This window comes from Abrus precatorius, unplaced genomic scaffold, assembly GCF_003935025.1.
Source record: "Abrus precatorius isolate BTA unplaced genomic scaffold, Abrus_2018 Scaffold11, whole genome shotgun sequence".
NCBI lineage: Eukaryota > Viridiplantae > Streptophyta > Magnoliopsida > Fabales > Fabaceae > Abrus > Abrus precatorius.
In genome coordinates, this window is record NW_020874303.1 from 11,477,240 (window position 1) to 11,501,053 (window position 23,814).

General features: G+C 33.7%; 4 protein-coding genes across 4 annotated transcripts; 2 read left to right on the forward strand and 2 right to left on the reverse strand.

Moving 5' to 3' along the window:
* The first annotated feature begins 978 nt into the window (after nucleotides 1-978).
* LOC113855623 lies at nucleotides 979-1,656 on the forward strand. Its single transcript, XM_027487256.1, has one exon. It carries the CDS (start codon nucleotides 979-981, stop codon nucleotides 1,654-1,656), a length of 678 nt encoding a protein of 225 aa, XP_027343057.1.
* An 823-nt stretch (nucleotides 1,657-2,479) lies between these two features.
* Nucleotides 2,480-6,165, forward strand: LOC113855624 (cation/H(+) antiporter 28-like). Its single transcript, XM_027487257.1, has 4 exons — nucleotides 2,480-2,668; nucleotides 2,854-3,852; nucleotides 4,715-5,311; nucleotides 5,557-6,165. Exons 1-4 carry the CDS (start codon nucleotides 2,480-2,482, stop codon nucleotides 6,163-6,165), a joined length of 2,394 nt encoding a protein of 797 aa, XP_027343058.1.
* Nucleotides 6,166-9,122: 2,957 nt separating this feature from the next.
* On the reverse strand, nucleotides 9,123-16,007 carry LOC113855625 (DNA topoisomerase 2). The gene is made up of 19 exons (XM_027487258.1): nucleotides 15,450-16,007; nucleotides 14,709-15,001; nucleotides 14,555-14,621; nucleotides 14,200-14,470; nucleotides 13,912-14,111; nucleotides 13,223-13,432; nucleotides 13,003-13,116; nucleotides 12,792-12,902; nucleotides 12,527-12,691; nucleotides 12,088-12,429; nucleotides 11,843-11,976; nucleotides 11,401-11,749; nucleotides 11,130-11,316; nucleotides 10,994-11,043; nucleotides 10,460-10,900; nucleotides 10,177-10,360; nucleotides 10,008-10,066; nucleotides 9,846-9,930; nucleotides 9,123-9,763 (listed from the first exon to the last, which is right to left on the reverse strand). The coding sequence occupies exons 1-19, from the start codon at nucleotides 16,005-16,007 to the stop codon at nucleotides 9,123-9,125; spliced, it is 4,461 nt and encodes a 1,486-aa protein (XP_027343059.1).
* A 4,350-nt stretch (nucleotides 16,008-20,357) lies between these two features.
* On the reverse strand, nucleotides 20,358-22,749 carry LOC113856073. Its single transcript, XM_027487709.1, has 3 exons — nucleotides 22,480-22,749; nucleotides 21,474-21,968; nucleotides 20,358-20,900 (listed from the first exon to the last, which is right to left on the reverse strand). The coding sequence occupies exons 1-3, from the start codon at nucleotides 22,571-22,573 to the stop codon at nucleotides 20,380-20,382; spliced, it is 1,110 nt and encodes a 369-aa protein (XP_027343510.1). The 5' UTR covers nucleotides 22,574-22,749; the 3' UTR covers nucleotides 20,358-20,379.
* Between the last annotated feature and the right edge of the window lie 1,065 nt (nucleotides 22,750-23,814).

A 23,814-nucleotide genomic window follows, 5' to 3' on the forward strand; every position in this document is an offset into this window, starting at 1 on the left:
TTTGTGTTACTATTATGTGCATTAAAATAAAAATTAAATTGTAATTAGATAAATAATTTTTTTTACGTATGAATTAAAATATTTTATATGATAATAGATTATATATTTTACTCCTTAAAGTTATGATTTACGAAAGAAAAAAAAATCATAGTAGAGACGTGTATAAATTTATATAAAAAATAATTTATTATAAAAAATTATGAATGATAAGAACAATAATATAGAACCATATAATACTTAATTAAATTCGCAATAATGTTATTTAACTTATATAATTAAAATATTAATATGTTTCTTCATAATAATTTATTTTAATATGACATTATGTTTTAATATGATATTAAAATATGAACAGAGATCAAATTATATAAATATAATTTACATTCACTTTTATACATTAAATAATTTAATATGAAAAATATTTTTTTATTAATTTAATCTTGAATTATAATTATATATTATTCAGATTATTTGTCTCAACTTTTATTAAAATTAAATATTTATAAGATTTGTTATAAAAATTTTATTTTTATATATTTAAAAATATATATTACATTAAATTTAATATATATAAATAAAGTATCACGTAATTTTAAATTAATCTTAAATTTTAAGATACACGTGGATATAATTTTTAATATAACAATTGGATTTATAATTAAATTATTCAATAAAAGTTTATTTTTTTATAAAATTTGATAATTATAAATTAATTATAATTTAAATTTATACCAGGTTATTTTAATATAAATAAATTAAATAAACGATGTTTTGTGATAAATTTTATATATAAATATACCGATATAGATATTATTTTAAAATTTAAAACAGAGGAAAAACAGATAATATTGCGATAAGAATCTGGATTATTTCAAATCTCAAACCCTAACGTCTATTAGGGTCATTAACCATTGGCTCTTTATATATCAGTGCTCCTTTTTCAAATTTCATTGAACCTCTCGTTGTTTCAGAAACTCCATGGATGGATGCCATTGTAGTGCATACCCACTAATCTCTGCCTCCGACTCCGATTCAGAAATCAATCCAGTCAACAGCGATAATCCATACTTCAATATAAAGTTTGAGTACACGAATACGTCCGTTTTGAATGCTAGAAGCTCCCACGTCAATGGTGATACTACCTATCACAAATTTTCAAATATCTCAAAGGATGAATTGATGCAGGAAACAACCATTGTTTCTTGGCTTTCCCAAATGTGTGTGCCATGTTTTGCTCACAAGTTTGTAGTGGAAAATATATTGAAATGTGCACGTTGGATGGCTAGTAGCACCTGGAATAAGTGCACAAAGGTTCTGTATATGTGTGTCGATGTGGTAATCACTAGGCCCAACGAAGAAGTGGAAGATCGTCGTGAAGAAGAAGTGGAAGACGACGACGAAGACGAAGACGAAGACGACGACGACGACGACGATGATCGATTGGTGCCAGCAGCTAGGTCAGTAGTTGAGGGGTTGGAGGTTGAAAAAGATGGGTCTGCTGCGAGAACGTGTGCTATTTGTTTTGAAGATTTTCTCGATGGTGTTCGCATGCCATGTCTGCACATGTTTCATAAAACGTGCATCGTCGATTGGTTGCAAGTAGGCCATTCATGTCCTGTGTGTCGTTTCAAGATGGCCACGGATGAAAACAAGTGAAGAAACCCATTTTTGAAATATTTAGATACCTTTTGGTAAGATGATCCAATTACCAATTAGTTTATATTTGCTTATCCTTTTTTATTTAACTTAGGTTTTTGGTTCTATAGATATACACAAGATTGTATTTTGGGACGTTTGAAGATTTTATTGAAAATAGCGCTCTCCCTCTCTCTCTCTTAAATTTTTAGTTTTTCCTTTATCGTCAACATTAGTTTTTAGTTTATTTTAATAACTTTTTATGGTTAAATTTACGTCGTAAGTTTTTATATATAAATAAAAAATTATTTAATAAGAAAAAAAATTAAAATAATGGAAAATAATAACACCCAAGAACTATTCGAGCTTCACCTCACGTTCGACAAGCCAAATCTAAATGGTATTAGATGTATTTATGTATTAAAGATTTTTTTAATTTAATATTACGTATTAAAACTGTCTCAAAAAAATATTTAAATTAAAATAACAAAATAATATTGAAGGCACATGTAGCTTTTGAAGATGGGTTCCGAAGCATTTTTCAAATAATGCTTAACTAGTGATAGGGATGAAGTGGAAGATTTGTGATTTATCCATGTTTTTCGGTTTATAATTCACGACTCACATAATCCTTATATCCTTCATTAACTCCTGAAACTTAGCTGTGAATCCCAGCCACTGGCTCTCGCAAAAGCTTTGGTGACAATTGTTCATTAACAAAACAAAACTAAGAAGCAAAAATGATGATGGTGTCCTTGGTGGTCAAGGCTTCAAAGAAGAAGTAAAACAATATAATCAAAAGAAAAAGCAAGATATCTAAACACTAATTTTTTGGCTTGTCAATATGGCTTTTGGGTTGCCAAAGGAAGCGATGGAGGCTCTCGAGCCAACTATATGTGGCGACAAGTTAGGTGTCCTCATTATGGAAGTAGCTAAAAACTTTGCTCTGTTCATAGGGATGGTGATTGCATGCAATGTTTTACATTTTCTACTGAGGCCTTTTTCGCAACCTCGCATTACTTCAGATATAATTGTAAGCTTCTCTCTATTTTCACTTTGATAAAAGGTCTACATTTGATGTTATTGCAAATTAACCAGCTGAAACTCTAGTTTTAGTTTAAAAAATTAAAAAACAATCACTAAACAATGTACCTAAGAAACTGAACTTCAGTTCAGTCCTTTAAAGGTGTTTTACGATGTTATTTTTAATTTATGCAGGTAGGACTAATCATGGGCAACATAAAATTTGTGCGTAAATTGTTTGAGAGATTCAACAGAACGTTTGGATTTATCATTGATTTTGGTATGATTTGTTACATGTTTGCATTGGGGATAGAAATGGATCCTTATGTAATATTTGAAAGACCACATAGGCATACTAAAGTTGCTTTTGCTGGGGTTATATGTACGTTCATCGTGGCAGGTATTTTAACACCAATGTTTGAATACTTCCCAAGTGAACATAAACTACTAGGTTTCACCATTTGCCTCTCTACTATGCTTTCTAGCACAGACTCACCTGTTCTTACCCGTTTAATAACTCAGATGAAAATAGGCAAATCTGATATTGGGAAGCTAGTAATTGCAGCAGGGGTGCACTCAGATTTTCTGTGCTACTTGTTCCTTACAATTGGCTACATAGTCTTGCCATTGCCTCAATTTTGTCAAAACTTGCAAGGGAAGATTGTCTTAAAGAAAATACTTATAACTACATTTATAATTGCAGGGGAAGTACTTGTCACTGCCTTGGTTTCACCATTCATTTTGAATTGGGTTAACAATGAAAACCCTGAAGGTAGACCCATGAAAGGTCAACACTTGGTGCTCTCAATTGCCTTCATGGTCTTAATGTGTGCCTCCTCCACTTTGTATAATTATAGCCCAATTTTAAGTGCTTTTTTAGTGGGCCTTTATATTCCCCGGGAGGGTAGACTTTCCAAATGGGTTATAACTAAAATCAACTATATGTTGTCCACCATTTTCTTTCCCATCTTTTTCTTGTGGATGGGGTATGAAGCCAATTTTAAACGGTTTGAGGTGCATGATTTTGACACATGGGTAAGGTTACTTATACTCTTGGCAGTGTTAATAGTTGGAAAAGTTGCTGGAACAGTTGTCTCTGGTGCAATGCTGGGCATTCACTGGCCTGAATCAGTTGCAATAGGATTGCTTCTCATGACTAAAGGCCATTTACATATCTACTTAGCTGTCAAAGTGGTGAGTGAATCTTTATGCTTAACATTTCTTTCTTTGATTAAGTCAGACAAATTAAGTTTCTCCAGGCCTAAATCTAAGTTTAACTGTAAGCCTTTTGAAACTGATAAAAGTAATTTACTGAAATTATTATAATTTTATTTAAAATTTATCTTTCAAATTTTTTAATATACAAAATTACTTATCAAATTATCATAATCAATTTTGGTTAAAATTTTAATCATAGGTAGTAAGGTGCAACCTTTTAATCCAATAGCAAGAAAGACAAAAAAAAAAAAAATGCAACCATAAATAACATGAAGAGAAAAAAGAATAACGTTAGAGGTTTGATAATTCAAACAGTTGTTGTCGTTATACTTATGTTTGCCACTTTGGGTCTATAGCACCATTCTGGACTAACGTGATAAAAGATGATGAAATTTGCGTGGAGTGATTTGTAAATTGACGTAGTGCCATGTTTCTTCTAACTATGAGAAAGGCATGGACCACCATTTCTATGTGGTGTAATAATTTTAAATAACGGGTTATATTCCTTTGACAATTAATGATACAAAATGCTGTAGATGAGTCTTCCTTGTTATGCCTCTGAAAATTCATGTCATTCATTTGAAAATACAGGATCAGAACATTATGCAGCTAATGCCAGAAGGCAGAAGTTAACAGTAGAAAAATATATATATTAACTTCGAATCTATATCACTTTAGAATACAGCAGATAGAGACAACTATGTAGTAGCTAGCTACATCTTTAATTTATTTATTTTTCAGAATTATTATAACACAAAATACCTGAAATAATGTGTGCCATTGGGTTACTTCAATTCAATCTCTTAGGCTCATATCTTGTTCTTCTACTAATTACCAGATAGGTTGTGGTGGTACAAGTCTTTCCACTGGCATTGTGATGATAATCGTAATCTTCTTAACAGTAGTGCCTACTCCAACAGTTGTGACACACATCATAAGACGTGCTAAGAGAAGGGCACCTACTCATCGTTTGGCTCTTCAATTGCTTGATCCCACAAGTGAGTTAAGGATCCTTTTGTGTGTTCATGGACCTCAAAATGTACCTGCTTCCATCAACTTGGTGGAGATTACAAAAGGCATAGCTGACTCGGGCATTTTGGTGTATGTAACTGACATGATTGAGCTTACTCAAGAAATATCCGCCACATTAGAGAGGGATGAAGGGATGCAAACAGCAACTGTGAAGGACAAAGAAGTCATGGATATGAGAGACCAAGTTACTAACTCATTCCAAGCCTATGTGGTCGAGAATGGTGATGGTATTACACTCAAAAGAACCATGGTACTCTCAACAATCAATGACATGCCACAAGATATATGTGTCATAGCAGAGGACTTGATGATTGCCCTCATCATACTACCATTCCATAGGAGCCAGCGTCAAGACGGAACTTTGGATGGTGGTAATCCAGGGTTCAGATACGTCAACAGAAAGGTAATTATACAGAACTAGAACCTCAATTCATCTTTGATACTATCAAGAAAATTTAGTAGGCCAAAGACGAAGAAGAAATACAAATATCTTATCTCTACTTCTAGCATACTACACTTTGTGAGAAACTCTGCTATGAACTGGAACCTCAACATGACAGTTCCAAGTACTTTTGGTCTATTAGTACTCACTAGCTACACAAGCATGAACTATTTTAAGTGGACTTTAATAAATGTATTGTTCGACAGGTATTGAGAAGTGCTCCTTGTTCTGTGGGGATCCTAGTAGACAGAGGACTTGGATCATTTGAACAGCTATCAAGATGTCAAGTGCCACTAAATGTGGCAGTCATATTCATTGGAGGAAAAGATGATAGGGAAGCACTTGCCTATGCTGGTCGTGTGTCACGGCATCCGGGAGTTAAGCTCACAGTAATAAGATTCCTAGTAGATAACAGTGCAGAATCCTCTAGATTAGTTGGATACAGGATCATCCTTCCAGAGCAGGAGAAGGAGATGCAGTTGGATGATGAATGCTTTGCACAGTTCTATGAAAGGCATGTGATTGGAGGCCGGATTTCTTATCAAGAGAAGCATCTTGCAAATGCTGCTGAGACCTTTTCCACTCTCAGATCATTTGAAGGACATTACTCACTTGTCATTGTTGGAAGAGAAGGAGGAGTCAATTCTATTTTGACAAGGGGCATGAATGATTGGGAACAATGCCCAGAATTAGGACCAATAGGGGATGTTCTTTCAGGACCAGACTTCTCAATGACTGTTTCTGTTTTGATTATCCAACAACATAGAATTAAAGGAGAAATAGATGGGTTGGATGAAGACTTCTCTGTCATATAAATGTTAATAGATTATAGGTATGCTTAGTGTAGAAGTAGATAGTAACTGTAGCAAGGAATCAGGTAATTGCTAGAATCAGTTAGTCAGAATTGAATAGACAAAATCATCTTGTTTATGCTCCATTTAGTATTAGGAATGTGCCATCTTGATGTTTAGTGAGGGGCATGAGCATCTTGAATGTACATCAATAGTTCTTCAAAGCTTCACTATCTCTGTCTTCAATTAGAGTATTACAATATCCTAATCCTTCTATTGTTCTATAAACGGTTTTTTTTAAGGCAAATCAAAGATTACATAGTAAGAATTTGTACATAGTACAGGATATTACAAAATTGAATGCATTGATATATAAATTTTTATCATGTGTGTCACTGGACACAAAAGACATTGACTAAGAAATAATAATAATATTTTACTGAAAATCTCGTGATGCATCAACAATAATGAAAGTGAGTGTATTAAATGTTTTTCAATGAAATATTTATACTTTAAATTTCTTAACCAGAAGTATAGGAGCACTTGCTAATGTTTTGTTTTATAAAATAAGGATTAATATAAAAATACATGTATTTGTTTCTTAAAAATAAAAATGTATTTAATATTTTTTTATTTAATAATCAAGGAGATTTATAAGAATGAAAGGTAGAAAGATTTAGGACTATTCTTGTAATTCATACTCTCGATCTCAGCAAAGTGTAAATATTAACAAACAAACAGCATCTACCGCTCTCCAACTTGATTTATGCAAGCAAAAATACAGTTATCTCATCATATCGTTCGTATTAACGCTTAAAAAACTGTTCTTTCGTAAAATAGGAAACTGTTAATACCGGATAGTATCATGTATGTTTTATCTTTTGAGGTTGATAGATTAGAGTACAGTAACCATAGTTGTTGAAACAACTCAACTGAAGATCTTCAGGTTCTAATAAACTTCAGTCTTTTGTGCTTTTATAGTTTTATTTATTTATTTATTCGTTGTCTTTCAGGTATAGAGTTCCGTCTCTGAGTGAGTATTATTATTAAGGTTCCCCCCTGATAATAATATTATGGGTCAAATAGCATTTTCAACTAACGTGTTAATCAAATGCAAAATCGACTTTTTTTTATAGGCAATTGATTTGTCAGAATGAAAAGTAAAGATATGATGATAAAGTTAAAAGTTATCAATGAGTCTCTCTGAATCACATAGAGGCGCTTTTTGCTGCAACTGACTTTGGACCTTAATGCTGTTTGCTACTAATTAAAATTATAGTTTTAGACGTATTCGGCCAAGCTGCAGTATACATTAAAAGCATTCTAATTCGCCTTCTGAAATTCAGTTTCCTTTAGAAGAGGTAAGCTAATACGTTGTCATAAGCTAAATTGCCTCCCATTTTGTTTCCTCTATTTCATTGTTCTTTGTGCAACTTGATACATATGCCTTGCTGTTGATATTTGTCACCCCAGTGAGTGGCTTATAACAATTGAAGTTGCCCCTTTTTATTTTTTGATTTAGCGTGTGTAGTTTTGTATTTCTCATGTGCATGCATGAGATGGACTTTTCTAATATTGTTAGAAAGAAAGGAATAAAAGAAAGAATAGGAGAAAAAACTGGTTTGAGATCTTATAATTATGAAACAAGAGATATACAAGTCTCTTTTATGATTCATGTTGTGTGACCAAATAATGCCAAAATTGATGTATATCTACTCTTTTTGTATCAAATTAAAAGTGATGGACAAAGAGTGGAAAAAACTACCAAGGTATAGTAAATAGTATATGGATGGTGTTGAGTCATTCTTAGAAAGCAAGAAAATCCTATAATTTGGTTAAGAAGGCAAAATTCTACAATTTGCAGGAGTATCTCAATTCTATTTTGAAACAATATTCTTATGACATCAAAAAGATTAGAAATTCTAGTAAAAATCGTGCTAGAGCAAAACAACCCAGAACTGGATAGAGGCTTTAGATAATATAATGGCAACTGCGTTGGAAAATGAAGGCAATGCAGCATCACCACGTTCAACTATATCATCCAATGTTTCTAACTATGAAAAGGTATAACTTTATTTGCCAAATCTTCATTTAGCAATTATTATGCGTATTCATAATTGAAGTTGTGACCCTAAGAAGAGTATGGCTTTGATGAGGAGTCATTGTATATCTTATTTAGGATTTTCGTGGTTTAATACCCGGTTTTGACACCTTGAATTTTGAAGCTATATTTAATTTAAGTGTATTGGGTGAATTGGAAATTTGCACCTCAACTATCTCATTTTTGTTTGAATTTAATATTAAACTATTCATATACAAAAACAAAAATTTTAGCCACAAAATTTGTACAATTTTATAGTCTTATATGTTCTGTTCTTATAGCAACATGTATCTAATGTTAAGCATGTTATATTTCTTCTCGTTATAATATGCGAAACCCTACTTTGAATTGTTACCTAGTTATTCTTGCCTTTGGGATCAAATTGGTTACTGGGCAACCCACCAAACTCGTTTTATAGTTTTCATGCTTTGGTATATAATCTTTTTGGGTCTAATTATTGTTATCCGTTCATGTTTATCTTATAGTGAATATAAATTAATCATATTTTGTATTGTGGATTATAACTTTTTTTGGATTTAATCATAATTGTTCATTTTATTGTCTAGTAATTATTTGGTCACTTAGAATTTTGGAAGGTCAATCCCCTTTTACATACATTATAATATCTAGTAATTATTTGCTGATTCTGACTCATAATATACATGTTTATGTATTCATGGGTTATGTTGTCAACATAAAATACTAGTAACTCTGGATGAGCATAAATAATATATTCCTCAAACCATACATTCGCGCTAACTCATCAAGTTAAATGAAGTTCGAAATGAAATTTAAAAGAATCCGCGAGACGCAGATCACGTTTCTACAAAGCATCCGCAACCCATCAAGTTTCATTTCTAAATTTCAAGGACTAAGAGGCCTAGTCTTCATCTTCCTCAAAATCAGAAAATTCTGAAGCATTGCCATCAGAATCATTGTCACTTTCAGAGTCACTCAACACATATCTTGTTTGCCTACGATTGGCCCTCAGAGGCCTAGCTCTTGCTGCTGGTGGTGGTGCAATCTCAACCACATCCTCGGTGCTAGGAGAAGAGTTAGAAGCAGAACCAGACAAGTCTTCACTCACATTTTCTTCTCTGTCAGCAGTAGCAACCCTTCCCAGCACAGAACTACTTTTCTTGTTAAATGGAGATGCCCTCATCTTCCTCACCTTCTTCTCTGGTGATATCCCTGTAGGTTCCAACATATCAGTAAGGAGTTTTTGACCCAATGTCTTAGATTGCTTTCCACCTACGTTTCTCTTCCTGGTAGCTGCAGGTGCCTTCTTAGCATTTTGAGCAGCAGGCTTTCTCCCTGGCTTCTTTTTCCCTGCTTCTGTTGCAACCGGTTGCTGTATTTCAAAGTCATCGTCGTCGTCATCGCCTTCATGAACTACTTCATTATCACTATCAGACACATCCAACACTACGGTACTTGAGGCCTTCTTTCTCGGAGCACCCCTTCTTTTTGGCACATCTTTCTTCCCAGCAGCAGGTACAGGTGGCTCTTCAGCTTCCATGGCTGTGTAAATAAATACCAAGTATTGGCATCATGCCATATGGAATTAATTGGTATTCAACTATTGTTGCCCAAAAAAATTTACCTGCAGATTGATCACTACTAGATGATGCTCCAAAGTTATATGCAGCTAAGCGTTCTTGAAGAGATAGAATTTCATCATCAGAATCCTGTTAATAGGTATATGACACGTGTTAGTGCTCCACAAAACTTGCTACATTTATTATTATACAGGGATCGGCATTACCTTCTGAGTTTTCTGAGAACCTGCTGTGCCTTTTGGCTTAGTGACTTCCGCAACATTCTCTGATGATGCAAGTAGAAAAATTTTAAACATTCGAAAGCGGACATACACAAAAATAATAGTTATGAATCATATCGTAGTAATTTGCAATACTGACATACTTAAGACTTACCGACTTCCATGGAAGAATTATCGTGCTCTGGCTCAACGTTTTTGGCCTTCTTAGTGTTCTTCCGGGGTTGTGGCGGCTTCTTAGCTGCTCTAGTAAAAGCTTCTGAAGCACCACGATTTGATGTCTTTTTATTCGCTTGACTTGATCTTTTTCGTTCCTCCTCTGCCTCTTTATTATCTTGTTCCTGAAATGTGGAAAAAAGAAATTTCATTAACAATAAGCGTAAGATAAATCATTATTATAATATAACTGAAGATTTTGAAATTAGGTAATTCACTCTTACATCAAGTTTCTTCTCAAGCTCATCTAGATCCTTCAACCACATGGACTTCGATGGGGTTGCCTTCAAAATCTCGAACTCCTTTTCCTTTTCATCCTTTTCAGCTAATAGCTTCTGAACACTTTCGAGGGTCAAAGTTCCAATAGGCATGGATAATAGATATTCATAGTCACCTCGTTTTGCTACTTCGGCACCACCAGTTTCCTGCTCCTTCGTGTTGTTTTCATCTTCCTGCTCCTCTTCCTCATTTGCCCCAGCAACTTGCGGCTCTGCAGATTTAGTTTTCCTCCGCATGGGAGTGAAACCTTTCTGCTGCAGCTCCATGAACAAATCAGCCTTTTTCCGGTTGCTCACAACAATTTCTCCATTCACAACCCCTAATATAAACCTTACTTTGTTGGACAACACCAACAAAAGTCGTTCAAGATTGCCCAGTATATGTGTCTGCAAGCATACCCAAAATACATTTCAGTTCTCACTAGTAGTAGGTTTAGAATATGAAGTGACCTATTGCCCATCACCAACAAAACAACCCACCTTTCTTCTCTCGTAATACTCCAGCCGAAGTGGGAAGAACTCTTCGAGAACTGCAAAAAAAATAACGTAAAACATTATGTGTGTAAAACATTTTATGATATTATTCAAAACAACTTCACATGATAAAAGGTTATACTTTGTTCCGGATTGTCATATTTCCTTATTTTCCCTTCTGCATCAAATAGATGCATGTTGCTTGTGCTGATAGTGCTTGTCAATTTAAATTTCTTAAGCAGTCCATCTTGCATGATGCCCACTATTTTGTCCAGCTTCAACCTGATTTCTATGTCCACAACTGCATCATCACCATTCTGTCTGAAATCCTGCAGAAAGAAAATTTCCATGTGAAAAATTGACACAGGTTAATTCAGTGTGAATATGATGGCGAAATGTTCACGTCACGTTACCTCAATCAAAGGATCCTTGACATTAGGCGTCCCGTCAGTAATAGATTCAAGAAACTGCTTGTAATCTTGAGTCCATTTACGTATAGGCAGCTCAGTGATTCTGAAAGTTTGTTCATTTATTTCCTCTACGGTACCATTGACTATGTATCCACCTTCCTTGGCGCTTTTCTCAATGGTTCCTTTGAATCCCCTGTACCATGGATCCATTGGCACCATTGTCTCCCCATTCAACAAACGCCTAACATTGGCAATAATTTCCCTTGGATTATAATTCGGAATGTAAGAACTCCAGCCGGTCCCAATTCCCTCACTACCATTGACAAGAACCAAAGGTATAACTGGTATGTACCTGTGAGGCCGGACAACGGGAATTTGTGTAAGTTCCTTACTTCTTACAAGTCATAGACAACAGAATTTTGAAAAACAGGAGTAAACAAACTACCAGTTGGGTTCAATTGACTTCCCATCCTCGTTCAAGTACTCAAGAAGATTGTCATCCTGCTCGTGGAAGATGCAGCGAGTAATATTATTTAGTTCAGTGTAGATGTATCTAGCACTTGCATGATCTTTACCTCCCTGAAAGAGCGAATTACACGGTAAACACAAATCTCACAGTAGAAGCGAAATGAATAATATTGTAACAAAGGTAAGGTTTTGAATCAAATGTCATATACAGATTCAGCTCACCAAGTTACGAGTACCAAATTGACCGTTTGGTTTAAGAAGATTGATATTGTTACTACCCACAAAATCCTGTGCCATCCCAATAATTGTGCTAGCCAGACTTTGCTCACCATGGTGGTAAGCAGAGTGCTCAGACACATAACCAATGAACTGACCCACTTTTATTTCTTTGAACAACTTTTTCCTAAATGAGCAGAAAAGTATCTTCCTTTGACCAGGCTTAAGTCCATCAACCATAGAGGGAATGGACCTTTGAAGATCCGCCCTGGAGAACAATATAAGCTCTTTGTTGACAAAATCCCTGTAGTTTATGTATCTGTCCATATGATCACGACATGTGCCAGGCTGCAAAAGAACAGGGATCAGATTTGTATTAGAAGTTACTCCCCTAGAATTAGAATAACCAATAAAATGCACAATTCTCATTCGTAATACTTCATACCTCAAAGTTACGAATCCAGGTCTTCCTATCTTCGGCTTTTTTCTTACTGAATGCCAGCTCAATTGCACTTCCATCTTGGTCATCTTCCCAAACGAAGTCTTTCTTATGTTTATTAAGATCTCTAAAGTATTCCCTCCCTTCTTGAGGAGTACTTGTACCCAAACCCTGTACAAAGAGCACAAGCAGAATAAGCACATTAAAATTGAAAGCAGAACGATGAATTCTAAACCTAATGTTGAGGTTCTCCATGCTTACAACAACAAACCTTATAGTACTTTATCTTCCAACCAGTTGCATTATTCCCCAAGCTTTCTCTCCATGATTGATACTCGGGCATGGAATAAAATGAAAACTTTGTCCCGTTTGAATGAAAAGCCTGCAGAGAAAGGGAAAAACCATATCCAATAAAAGAAAGTTCTACAAAATAGGATGTAGATTCAATTCTTTCTTTATCAATAACAACAAACCATACTAACCCTTATTATTGGAGTGGTAAATTCAACCATAAAAGATGGAACTTTTAGCAGTGATGGCCAGAAGGAATGAATGAAGTTGATCAATAGCCCTTTGATGTGGGAACCATCGTAATCCTGGATCACACAATAGTTGAGTCATTATATCTCCGTGGAAACAAAGATGAAGTGAAGACAAAATTCAGAACAAGAACACTATCATATGATATCCAGGTAAACCCACCTGATCAGCCATAATCATCAAATGGCCATATCTCAAAGACTTTACGCTTGTGTACTCTTTGTTTTGCTGAAGTCCTAGAATCTTCTTTATATTTTGAATTTCTTCATTCTCCATTATCTGTTTACTGCTGGCTTCCCGTACATTTAGCAATTTGCCTCTCAAGGGAAACACACCATAATGGTCTCGACCCACAACAGAGAGCCCAGCCATCTTCATATAGAACAAACAATGTCACAAATCTAAAATATAACTTTGTCCGAGATTGAAAATATATTTCGTTACATACAGTTGAAGAGGTAAAAAACTAGCCATGGGTAAAGATGACTTGGCTAAACTTAACTATATGCTGACTTTAAATTTGTACAGTATATGGGGTAGCCAACTAGTCATGAGTATAGAGATGGAACTTAATTCCATGTTCACGTAGCAATCTTCATGCTATTATCATAAAAAATAAAAGAAAATTTGATTGAAGCTCTTTCAAAGTAGAAATTCTGTATAAATCCTGAGCATTTGGATTGACTTTCATGAATGATTTGCTTTTAATTATTCAGTTGTATTTAAGATCATTTAGGTTTGTGACAACAATGTAACTTACAATCTTTGTGCTATTTTATCTTTAAACTGACTTTAAATCTGTCAGCAAGGTAAATTTTCTAAATTTTCAATTCGTGTGGATGACAACTTACAGCAAGGGCCTTTGCAGAATCCCCCTCTGTCAATATCAAGGTACACTTCTCAGAGTTCCTTCCACCAGCATCGTTGGCATCTTCTAGCTTTACAATCCCACGAATTCTCTGGGTCTTTGTTCCATCAGTTTTCTTCAGATCTTTGCTCTGCTTAAAATCAGCCCATGACATGAGGGTATCCACTATTCCAGAGTTTGCAACTGCAAAATTTGCAACATGTAAGCATAAAACAGTTTCGTGTTCATTGATTATATTATTGTAAACAATCGACGACGTCGCACCACCAACCTTCCTTCAGCATCGACTCTGGAATATCACATTTGGAACCAAAACTAGCCTGCCTAGTCGTGAGAGTTTCCTTAGTTTGAGAATCAAATGCAGGGTTGTCAATAAGAGCATTGACGAAGACCCACAAATGATTCTTCACATTGTGAGCTTTGACATTGGCATCCTTTTTCTTCTTATTTACTTTACCCATCACAAAGCTTGTAATCTGATTGGTGATGTAATCAACATGAGTCCCACCCTTGATTGTAGCAATGGAATTAACAAAGCTGACCTGGTAAAAAGAAATTAAGGGTGTGTAAGATAAAAAGTAACAACAATAAGCATCCTATTAGTTACTTTGCTTCTCACTAGTTACCTGCTGAAACTGTCCATCACTTAAACTCACGCAAATCTCCCACCTATCACCTACTTTTGCATGAATCCTATCAACAACAACAAAACCAGGTTGTCATAGCAATAATTGAAAGTTAAAACAATGCTCCACAAACTACATTTCATAGGAAACAAACCTTGGAAGTGGCATTGGTTTGGATTTCTCAGCTGATTTCAGGTATAGATCAGCATAATCACGGAACGATTTCATACGAATCAAGCTCCCATTAAGTTCAACCTTAACAGTCTTTCCAAGGCACCCTGCCATGTCCACCACACGCTTTTTCATCAGAGCAACGACATCTTCTTCAAGATAAGTCATCTTGAACTTTTCCAAGTCAGGCTTGAAGGTCACCTTGGTCCAGTTTTCACCTTGTTTGCATTTTGTTATCATCGGTTCAGACTTTTTCCCCATGTTGTTCGAGAACACCTTCAACCACAAAAATTACACTAATCAGCTTCAGAAACTGCCTATAATGGAATTACCTGCTCATTCCCAAAATCTAAAGCACAGAAAATTAATCAAACTAAAAATCCTGAAACAGGATCATCAAATATGTCCACAGCTACTCAATAAATACAATCCTCGCGAGTAGCGATTGAAAAATCAACCAATGAAAGCAAAACCAACAGCAAAATTAGCACAATAGCCGACACAAATCGAGCACAACCACCACAAAAAAAGACTCAAAAACCCAAATCGCGCGAAGATCAGACCCAAAAAGCTAAATATTCTACGAAAAGAAACACCATCCCAAATTGACAAATCCACTCCATTTCTAAAGAAAAAAAAAACCCTAGAAAATTGACAAAAATAACATGTAACCACACAAACCCCAACAAAGAAGCAAAACTGAACAAAGATTTTGAAATAATACCTGTTTATACTTCTTCTGGCGCTTTCCATCGGCAGTTTCAATGACAAACTCAGTGGAGAAAATATTAGTGAGCTTTGCGCCGTAACCGTTACGGCCACCGGTGGTCTTCTTGACGTTATCATCGTAGTTACTGCTAGTGAGCAAGTGACCAAAGATGAGTTCAGGGACGTAAACCTTCTCCTCCTGGTGGATCTCGACGGGGACGCCATCACCGTTATTGAACACGCTAACGGTGTTCTGTTCGGCGTCAATGAGGACTTTGAGAGAGTCCATGGAGGGGTCACGCTGCTTGTTGTCGGCAGCGTTGACGAGAATCTCGTCGAAGATTTTGTAGAGTCCAGGGACGTAGGTTATGGGGCGGTGAACCATTTCATCGTTTTCGTAGACCCAAAGGGTCTGCGTGTGTTTCTCGATGGATCCGACGTATGTGTCGGGTCGGAGAAGGATGTGTTCGAGCTGCGTCTTCTTCTGGTACATTTCCTCGATGGTTTTCTTCCCTGCTGCGGCGACATTGGCGGCGCTGCTGCTCTGCAAGGGGAGCATGGTTTGGGGTTCCATTGGAGTGTGACACGGAGGTGGTGTCTGTTGAGAGAAGAATGTGTTTATGAGAGTGTGTTTGGGTTATGCCTTTGTTTAATTCAAGGGTGAAGGGGCTAACGGTCCACTCGAGAGTTTGAATTTGAAAATGTGTCACTTTGAGCGGGATTTTGAAATTTGATTGTTATAACTGTGGAAACAACACTTTTTTTATATATTTTTTATTTTTATTTTTTATTAATGGAGATTTTCTGCAGTAATCAATGAGAATAAATGGTGAAAATTGCAATTATACACTCTCCAGTCATTTTCTGTATAAAATAGAAATTTTGGTATATTTGGTCCGTTTCAATCATGGAAAATATTTTTTATTATTTTTTTAGAAAATATAGTACAAAGGGATGACACTTTTAATCTTATTGATTAGGGCATCACTAATAAATTTTAGAGAATGACAAAGACTCAACCAACAAGTTTTATACACAATTAAAGTTTCAAGCAGTATACATAACTTTATAAACTATCTATTACAGTTTATACCCCAAAATCAAATCCAAAATTTTTTTACTAACCCACATTTGAATTGTTTATTGTTTATTGTTTATAAAATGATACTGATTAAAAAAATATTAAGATCAACCTTTAAAATTAATTTTAAGCGTATATATAGATAATTTGTTTCAAGCAACAGATGCCTTCTTTGGCAATAATTTTTTTTAATTTTAACTGCACAAAATTAATCCTAAAAATTAGTATAACAAAATTGTTAAGAAAATAAACTAAATTTGTGCCAATTCTATTAAAATACTATTTCTTTTTCTCACGAATAAAATTATGAAATAAAAAATAAATTCCACAATCAAGTTGTTCCCAAAATAATCTACTTAAAGTTAACTTTGAAAAATAGAGAATTTTATGATTGTATAACTATATTAACAGCAATACATAATAATTAGTGAAAACAAGCTAAAATAATCAATTAAAAGAATTTCTCCAATAAAACTAGAAAAATATTATTTACCTCAATCTAGCTTTAAAAAATATATAATTTTTCATTCATTCATTTTTTGTTCTTTACTTTGGAAGTAATTTTTAATTCTCACTCATACTTTTTTTTTACTTGAATAGGAAATTAATTTCTAATGTTTGTTTCTCATCGAATTGGGACTAGAATAATTATAGGAGCTTGATTCATATTTAGAATTGCTTGTTTGATGCTTAATGATTTTTGGAATTACTTGCTTAGCTGCATAACACCTAGTTAAGCTTTGTTTGGACTAATGGGGAATTGCCTTGGAATTATTTGGATAGAAATATGATGATGATAGGACTAACATGAGTCTTAAGGTATATTTGGGAGAGGATTTTTGGATGAGGAGGGAGGAAGGGTTTATTTTTATATTTTAAATAAATATATTTAAAATTAAAAAATTTTAAAATATATATAAATTAATATAATAACAAAAATTTAATGTATTAATACTATATTTGTCATCCTAAATAATATATAATTATTTTAATATAAAATTAAAAAAATAAGTCCTTCCTTCCCCTCCAAAAATCCTCTCCCAAACATACCCTTAGAAAAAATGTGAGTGTTTTGGAATGTTTCAGACACTTTATGATGTTTGTGCTTCACTATTTTGCAGAAATTGAAATTTTAATTTTGATGTTAGAATGTTAGAAAAAAAAAATAAGTTTCAAAGAAAATACTTTATTAGTAATATTTTTAACTCTACAAGATTTTTGAAGTGATTTTAATCAAACGATAACGATAACTTTTTAATTATTTTCTAAACTTTGAAGAAAATAGCATTTTGGCATTTCACTAGGCTAGATTTAAGTTTCATTATGTTTTCGAAGTGGTTTTGATTAAAGGATAAAGTTTTCTATTTATAATTACTAACTTCCGTAGCTATATTTTTTTATTTAATTAATCCTAATAAATTTTGTGTTTAGCCAAATATCAAACTGCAATACAGAATTTTATGTATGACTCTAGGCTTTTTGTCAATGAAGTCACTGTTAAAATACAAAAATATGTAAAGAGGTATTTGTAGGATAAAATTGATGCCATAACTGTGAAGCTTATACTAAGAAAAAGACTTTGAAGAAGGTAATAAATAATTGTATAATGTTTTTGCTTTGTAATTTTGATAAAGAAAAAATTTGAAAATTTTATATTTAAATGTTGACTCAGCATTCTTATTGTAATGTAGTAAAAAAAAAAATAGAAGTTGTTTCAGAATTTTATATTTAAAAAATAGATATTAGTACATATTAATGTGAATAGGTTCAAATATTTTGATATGGTTATGCTATTAGCTCTGCTTATTGTTTGTGCCTTAGAGTTTTGTTAAAGAAAAAAAAGAAGAGAATCTACATGATAAATGTTTCAGGCTTGAATTTACAATCATAGTTTATCTAAAATAATTAATGCTAATAGAAGTATACGTCTCATATGATTGCATACTTAACCAAAGTTAATCAATTTTAAAATTCATTCATTTATTCAATTTCAGTTACCACAAAAACTGGGTGGTATAACTTCTTGATGCTATATTCATTGTTGTATTATAATTTTAAAAGTAAGCTTGACTAATGATTTTTTGACTCACTATTTTGGATATTCTAGGAAAAAAATTGCAGTGTTAAAATGTTAAGAGGTACCAAAAAAGACTTGTTAAAATATTACAATACCAAATTTTACAAATATGTAACTTTTAAAATCATATGTTATCTACATAAAGAATAAAAAAACCCTTACAATAGCATGTCAAATTTACTTGTGCTATTGCACTTCGCCCTTGCTAGTTGTCTAGAAAAAGATCTTACACATATGCATAGCATCAGAACAGAAGCGGAAAAATAATTTTATTTATTAATATTAATGAGATGCCAAAATGTGCAGTTAGACGTGTAGGCAGAAGAGTCAAAAGCGTGTATCATGTAGCGGATTATTTGAGGGAAAGTTCTTGTATCAAGTGAGCAAGTAAACACACAAGCATATGAAACTGTACTTTCAAGAATTCTAATATTGCTCTAAAATTGCACTTTCAAGTCTTAATAACAATGAAAAGTAAAGCAAGTGATGGAGAGCAATCAAGCAACAATAGATTATCTTGTATCACCATTGAAATTAGTTATATAAAAAGGTATACTCACAATCAAGGTCACCAAGGATCTCCACCACCACCAATTATTTCATGGGCAACCTTTGCCTGTTCGGCTATCAAACAAGATTAGAGCAACCCATTTTAGAAGAAGATGGAGACAAAAACATGAACTCACCAATGGCACTACAAGGTGGGATGATGGTGTGGGAGCAACGACAGTCATGCAACAACGTTGAGTGCAAATAAGTTAAGACTGAATGTTAAGGAATATCTTAGAGCCTCTTTTATTTTTAAAATAAAATAAACTTTTAGTTATATTTTTTGTCTCTTTAGTTAAGTTCACGTACAAATTTAGTTTTCTTAATTTTTTTTAGCTATTTAAGTCCTTTAAAAAATTATGCAAATTTAGTCCATCCAACTAATTCTATCCTACTTAAAATGCTTAAATTATTATTCTGTTCAACTTTTAAAGGAGTTCATGATAAATTTATTACATAAAATAGTTTTCAATGTTTCGAAGTAAAAAAAATAGTGAAATTTTGACATAATTTGAAAAAAAATTGTGATATAAATTTGGGATTTGAAGAACTATGCTAGGAAGTTACAACTTTAATTTATCAAATATGTTGAAATTAGTTGAAATAAAATATATTAAAATAAATCTCATGTTGTTTAGACTTGTAAAAGAAGAGGAAAGTCATTGTTATATATTTAAGTCTTAAATTTTTTATTTTAGAATATTGTTAGATGTTTAAATATTTACTTTAAAAAGAATAGGTGCACTAAGATTATAAAGTGATTAAGAAAAAAAATATGTATCATAAAAGATTTCACATAGTATTATCTTTTAGTTGTTATTAAACAACAATTGTAATTTTCTTTTTATAATTTCAATGTTAATTTGTGTTACAGTTATGTAATCTTATTTCTCTTTTTAAAACAGAGTCTCAAGGAGAATATACTATTTTTAATAGTTTGTATATGTAAAATTCTTGACAAAATTCAACCAACTCAGATTAATTAAATTTAATCCTGAACCTTTTCAACCTAAAATGATATAATTTCACATTACTAATTTCCTTAACCAAACATTGTTATGAAAATAAATTAAATTCGGTCTCATATTCTCTGGAGAAAAACAAAAAGGAAAATAGGAAGATTGAATAATAGTTGACAATATCTTTCAACTTCATGCAATTATACAAAAGACAGGCTCAAGTGATTAGCAAAAATCTTCATTACTACGTATTACAGCAAAGGTGGAAAGGAACTCATTTTTAGGCAACAGGGAACACTATAACTCGATCAATAACAGGGCCACAGAGAGAACCATAGTCATCAATTCTTGTATGGTAGAAGGAGCTGTAGAACGTGAGTCTAGTTCTGGGTGCAATTGCTTTGAACTTGTAGCTCACAGTCGTGAATCTGCCCTTTCCTTCTGATTTGAAGGGAACTTTAAAGGTATCTTTAGCAGCAAATGCTTCAACCATCATTGATCCATGGCATCCATTTTTGGCATCTCCAACTGAGAATGTGATGTTATAGGTTTTGTTGGTAACTGTTCTGATGATTTGAGCAATGGCACTTTCCCTGCCTGCCACAAGCTCCACTGCTCCCAGCCCAAATGGGACATTGAAATGCTTAGAATCAATGAACTTCACGGCTTTCAGGGACTCAATAATCCAACCAGGGAGTGGGGAGAACCGATCTTGCTGTTGAGGAGGGAGCAGAACACCATTTGTGGAGTTGAAAATTGGGAATGGACCTTCCTCAAAGCCAGGGTTTTTCACCAAATTAACTGCAACATACCATATAACGGTTTTATCAGAAGATGAACTCTTAATGCTAAGTGAAATCATAGACATATCCCATATTGAATAAAATAATGATATTTTCACACCCCATTTCATTAAATTGAATTTTTCTACTCCTTTTTAATATGAAAGGTGAGGGTGTAGGGTAGTGTCAAAAAACGGAGTGCGGTAAAACCATTTTTGTATCTAATGTGCCATTATCAGGGGCCATCCACATGGCTGGCTAAGGGAAAGATCTAATTTCCAACCACTTTAAAAAAGGCAACTTTCAAAAAAAGCAAACAAATTTGGGACGCAGTGGAAATGTGATGGCACCTTGGGAGACCAAAAAAGAGCATGGAAATAAGTAACAATTGAAAACTCAACAATCGGATTAATTCATGGATTCCTACAACTTCAATGTGTTAAAACTACAGAAAGATCAATGCTACAACTAATTTGTGAAAGATATTCAAATATAAGCAAGATTCCATAACATACCCAAGTAATATTTGGTCAAATCCAAAATATGTAAGGTTCCTAGAGTAGAATAATAGCATGGCATGTGGTTTGATTACCTCTTGTAGGCCTTGGAGGGTAGAACTCTCTGATTGCAATAGCATCCAAAAGAGGGCCACAATCTGGATTTTCTTGAACTCCAGGGTTGTGGAAAGTCACTTTGGCAACATCAGAAGTGGCCTGGAACCCCCAAGCAATAACATCACCATTGAGGTTATAAAGGGTCTGCAAAGGAACGTCACCAGTCTGTGGAGGCACAGAGATTCTCAAAACTTCATCTTGTGCACAAGTCCTTGAGGCCCCCAGAATTAGAGCATACAATTGACCGGGTTTGACCTTGATGGTCTGGGAGATTGAGGCATCATTGCCAAGCCTCACAGCATGTATTCCATGAGTCACTGGGAAGAACATGCCTCCAGGTTGAGGACCCCCAGAGACATACTCAACCAATCCATTGATTTCCCATTTGGGCAAAGCAAATTTCCCAATGAGTTTCGTTTTCTTCAGGTATCTGGGGTTTGGCTGCTCCTCAAAGTTGCCATTTTGAAGGTAAGCTGTGAAGATAAAAAAGCACACAGGACCACAAAATTACAAAACTTCAGAATCAGTGTTATTAAGTGCAAATAAACAGATCCCAGCATAGTGTCTCTCTTGCTTTCATCGTAATGTATACTATATTCACTTTTGATTTGAACTAAGGTATTTCAAAAACTTTAACACTCAACTTTTACTTTTCACTTTATGTTGCTTTCTTTAAGAAGAGTCAAATCATAACATGATGGATAGATCTAAAGATTACCCACAAAAAATGTAGCAGAAAGGAACCCATAGATCCATTCCAACTAGGACATTACAGTGTAATACATTCCATAACTAAACCAGGTTGAGCATAGACAATGTCCTCTCTCAGAAACTGTGACTAAAAGAGCACAATGCAGAACAAGGGTTTTAAATAAGCATATAACAAGTGGACATTAACTCAACTTAAAACAACAAATCATGGGTTTTTTTTTTTTTTCAGATTTCAATATATCTAAATGAAAGGGTTTCAGATGTGAGCATCACCTTCTGGCACTCTAGGCTGAAGGGAAGCAAAAGCTGAAGCAGCAAAAAGCAAAGCCAAAAAGAGTGTAGATGTTAGTGTCACTGCCATTTTCATTTCAAAACTAAGGACTAGAAGAAGAGAAAAGAAGAGGGTTTGTTGCTCTGGAAGAGCAGGACTTGGGTATGTAAGAAAAGTGAACGGAGCTTCACTAGCTTTTATAGTGGAAAGAGAGCATAGCCAGTGACATAATAATGGAAAGAACTTAGCAAAAATCACGTAGAAAAGTGCATTTTGTGGGACATGATTTGTCTTTAAAGGTGTGATTTATTTTCCAACCGGCTTTTTCTCCACAATTCATGCTATGCACATCTAACATCTTTGAATTTATGTTGCAATTCCATCTTACAAATATAAAAGTAAAAACCATAACGTAGCAATTCGTGTTTTGTTAACCATTTTTTGTTTTATCTTAGGATGTCGGTGGTTATATTTTAATCATTTTTTTGGTTGCAATGCCGGGGATGAGAATCCGAGATGGTATGAGGATACTTCTAGCCCTTTCTCTGCCTTTATCGGTTAGTTAATTTTGGCTTTCATTTTAAGGATAATTACTTATTTTGGTTTTGTAATCCATGTGACGTGCTTAGCTTTTTGCCGAAACTCTTAAATTATTATTTGAATGAAAGATGTATAAACAAACTTTTGTCCAAATCGTAATTCAGGTTTTTTAAAGAAGAAACTACATGCCTCCTAATAAATTATGAATTAACTAATAATTGTTGAACATAAAAAAGTAATGTTACTTTAATTGGTTTAAATTTTGAGAATATAAAGTTTGTAATAGCCCTCTCTCTTCAATTATGAGTTAATTATCTTGTTTTCAGTTTCTTTTCTCCCTTCTACAAAAATTATAACTCAGTTTTAATTGATGCTCACTAGAAGTCTATTAATAATATTTGTTGTTAATAAAAAGTAATTAATAGAATAGTTTAATTATATTTCACTTGATTTTACTTTTCCCGATGCAATAATTTATTCTAATTCATTTATAAACACATTGAAACCATACGTATATGTATAATGTTGCGTCTCAAGCGAATACACATACATAACAACAGCTTTCAATTTGTGAAACGAGCAAGTACAGAACTCATAAGAAAAAATGGTACTGGATTTGAATACTTTTTAGTGTTTTATTTTAGATGTTATTACATTCTTGCTGTTGTTAATTGGCAAATCCGAAACCAAAATGTCAAAGCAACTGAGTATACAATTTATTTTGGTTCACATTTACAGAACTACCAAAGTGTCTGTGCGAGCAGTAATTCAACTGCAAGCAATTCCCAAATTTGTAA